At 41.7% G+C, this 3,245-nt stretch overlaps 1 protein-coding gene across 1 annotated transcript; it reads left to right on the top strand.

Annotated features, from left to right (window-relative positions):
• The first annotated feature begins 14 nt into the window (after positions 1 to 14).
• LOC116380022 (lysine-specific demethylase 4B-like) lies at positions 15 to 3,187 on the top strand. The gene is made up of 3 exons (XM_031841975.1): positions 15 to 1,649; positions 1,966 to 2,142; positions 2,622 to 3,187. The coding sequence occupies exons 1-3, from the start codon at positions 1,581 to 1,583 to the stop codon at positions 2,850 to 2,852; spliced, it is 477 nt and encodes a 158-aa protein (XP_031697835.1). The 5' UTR covers positions 15 to 1,580; the 3' UTR covers positions 2,853 to 3,187.
• The last annotated feature ends 58 nt before the right edge of the window (positions 3,188 to 3,245 follow it).

Genomic DNA, 3,245 nt, shown 5'->3' with positions numbered 1-3,245 from the left:
CACACACACACACACACACAAAAAAAATATTGTATTTCTTTGCAGGAGATTTCTTAATAGATACATATTTTCATTCGGCTTTTGAACAGAGATGATGTTTCTGAAACACACCTACCCTGGTGTATTGAGAAGGCAACTCACTGTGACAGGCGAAACGATTGCTTCACATGCTGTTATTCTCTTTCCTTGGTGTGTCCCGACTTTTCATCTTTCTCTTGTTCTCTCCATTTTAACTGAAGCGAGGAACAGATGAGGGGCGGGGAAGGAAAGTGTAAAGACAAGGGGAGGACATGGTGGGTTGAAGGATTGATAGTGAATTGGAAATTAAAAAAATGATTGTTGTGTGGCTTGTGTGTGCAAGGTGGCACATGTCAAAGTGTCTCAGTGGAGAGGGGAACCAGTTTCGCCGGCCAAAGGCACAGATTTGGTTGACTGGTGGTAATTTCACACTCTGGATTTGGGGATGGAATGAAGGGATTTGAAGAGGACGTGTTCCAATCTTCTGATTGTGCAAGAGTAGGAGTCGAACAAGTGATGCAAGAAGGATGCAGGGAAAAAAGATGGAGAAAAAAATAAACGTTTTGAATGTGATAGCGGTGGTTCAGGAAGCTGTTACTAACAAGCTGTTCTTCAAGGAAGTGTTGACATTTTCAGTGTAGGGAATCTCGCCGTGCTGCTCACACTGATGACTGCACAAGCATGTTTTTATGTGGCGTCAGTCATCGCTTTGAACAGCAAGTTTTGCCCTCGACCCCCTCACATTTAAAGATGACACAACGTCAAGTCACCCTCACCTCACAATACAACCTCCTGCAGAGACGGACATCTGTCGGTTTACGTCAGCTGTCGCTGATCCTTTCTATAATATTGGAGATTATATGTTTATATGTGTGAGCAGCTGCAGGATGTCAGTTTTTAACTGTAGAGTCTGTATGTTTTTAACAGCATTTCAGAGACTGTGTTTGTATGTTTTACAATAGCTGAAATAAAGCCACAGAATACCGTTAACCCAATAACAGTCCAAATGTCTAAAATAGAAAATCTACTGTATGTTAACCTTTAAACCACCGATCGTATTATTAGTGGCGCAGTTTTTTAAATCTTTTAAACAAACTCGAGGTTTATTGAACAAACTCTGATCAGCTGTTCTGGAACCAGTAACTCAGAGCTTCCCATCAGTTAGTTCGTCGACTCAGCGTTCAGGGTTAGGCCCATAGTTTGTTAAACCTGCTTTCTGAAACCGGGCCCACGTCTCCACCAACAGCAAGTTCACTGAAACACTCGACTGAGATATGAGCTTTGGAGGAGGATCCATAATAACAGCGTCTGCCCAGCTACCAGTGTCGTTGAGCTTGTATGTTCACTGGCGATGAAGAAACCAGTAGTTGTTTATAATTAAATGTCCTTGAAAGAGAATTTATTAAAGGTGTTTTTGTCTTTATTTTCTGTTTTTATTGTAGAAGTGTGTGTTCTGCCACGGCAAGACTGCCCATCAGAACCGCGGCGCCTGCATCCAGTGCTCGCACGAGAACTGCGCCACCTCCTTCCACGTCACCTGCGCCCAAATCGCCGGAGTTGTCATGAGGCCAGCCGACTGGCCCTACGTGGTGTCGGTCACCTGTCGCAAGCATAAAAGGCTTTCCTCGAAGGTAAGTGCATCGTTCATATCAAGGTATTAGTACCACTTTCTGTGTTAACGCGAGCTTGAATGCCTCTTCTTTAGGGTTCAGTCATTTGGGTTTTGAACGTCTCCGACTGACTTCTAGTGGATGAAAAGTTAATCTTTTTGTGTGTGTGTGTGTGTGTGTGTGTGTGTGTGTGTGTGTGTGTGTGTTTTTTTTTAGAGAGAGAGAGAGGGGACTATATGTACCACTGCTGATTGCAACAAGTGCTGGATGAGCGCACACAAACCGGTTTAATCTAGTCTTAACCTGAAATTATCCGTCTGGGTTTTCCTCCCTCCAGACCCGGACGACGTCCAAAGGCCCTCAGACGCTGACCCTGGGCCAGAGGGTGATAGGTCGCAACAGCGACGGCTGGTACTACCACTGTACCATCATTGGCATGGCAACGCAGACGTTCTACGAGGTCAACTTTGACGACGGCTCGTATTGTGACAATCTGCACCCAGAAAATATCTTAGTGAGTGTTCTTCCAGCGTAGTTAGACGCCCACCGGTGTACAATGTACAGAAATAACTCCTATAAATATAAATTTTTTTTTTTATATAAGCCAGGAGAAAATATCCTAGCAACTGTTATATACTTAAATACTGTTGAGTTCAAATGTGCTTTAATGAAACAATGCCACACGTTACACACACACACACACACACACACACACACGCACACAACGGCAATGATAACTTCACTTGTTTAGAGAAGGGTATCAAGTAATCTGGTATTATAAAATAGTAAAACTAAAAAAGCAGTTTGAATTGTGCAAACGTGGAAAGTCTTTTTGTAATTTATTTAATATCAGGGGGCTTATCACCATTTTAAAAGACTAGTGTTTATTAAAAGGACACGTGCATTGGGGAGTGGGGGGGTTTTACACCACAAACTCTATTCCTCTCAATCTTCTTCCTCTTTGACTGCATCCTGTTTCTCTTCCTCCTTCAGAGTCATGACTGCTTGCGCACCGGTCCTCCTGAGGTGGGGGAGTTGATTGTGGTCACCACACCCGAGGGTCAGGTTATCAATGCTTCCTTTGTCAGACAGCACACCCACAAATTCTACCAGGTGAGGAAAAACACAACTCGTTTACAGTCAAACCTGTCTGGAAAGTCACAATTTTATACAAAAAAAAATACATCACGATTTAGCTTTGTAAATAACACAATTGATGGGTAAATGTATTTTTGAAAACTTTATAAAAAACAATCATTTTCCTGAGCAACTGCTGTAAAAGTTTTTAAAAAAAGTTTGTACTTCCCAGCTACAATGTGTGTAAATGTATGAACTTTTACAAGTAAAATCTAGCTGGAAAAAACATTTCTGAATAGAGTTTTACAAGCATGCGGTGCAGAAAGAGCTGTTAGTCAAGTACACTGTGAGCAACGACGTTTCATAATTATCTGGTGCTCTTCTGCAGAGTGACTTTAAGTGATTGAACCTGTAAACCTTTGGTAACAGGGTGCTCTAATTTCTTTGCCACCCTCTAGTTTGGTTCCCTGATTCTGATGTATATATATATATCTATATATATATATATATATCTATATATCTATATATCTATATATATAT

The sequence above is a fragment of the Anarrhichthys ocellatus genome, unplaced genomic scaffold (genome assembly GCF_004355925.1).
Source record: "Anarrhichthys ocellatus isolate YVR2014 unplaced genomic scaffold, GSC_Weel_1.0 scaffold5839, whole genome shotgun sequence".
Classification (NCBI taxonomy): Eukaryota; Metazoa; Chordata; class Actinopteri; order Perciformes; family Anarhichadidae; genus Anarrhichthys; species Anarrhichthys ocellatus.
The sequence above is the reverse complement of the archived record's forward strand: the minus strand, read 5'-3'. Positions and strand labels throughout refer to the sequence as shown.

What these genes read in the sequence shown, in the direction of transcription:
- LOC116380022 (XM_031841975.1), top strand. Translation starts at nt 1,581, where the DNA reads ATGAGGCCAGCCGACTGGCCCTACGTGGTGTCGGTCACCTGTCGCAAG. An exon ending in ATAAAAGGCTTTCCTCGAAG is followed by an intron (nt 1,650 to 1,965) that starts GTAAGTGCATCG and finishes TCCTCCCTCCAG; the next exon opens with ACCCGGACGACGTCCAAAGG. An exon ending in TGCACCCAGAAAATATCTTA is followed by an intron (nt 2,143 to 2,621) that starts GTGAGTGTTCTT and finishes TTCCTCCTTCAG; the next exon opens with AGTCATGACTGCTTGCGCAC.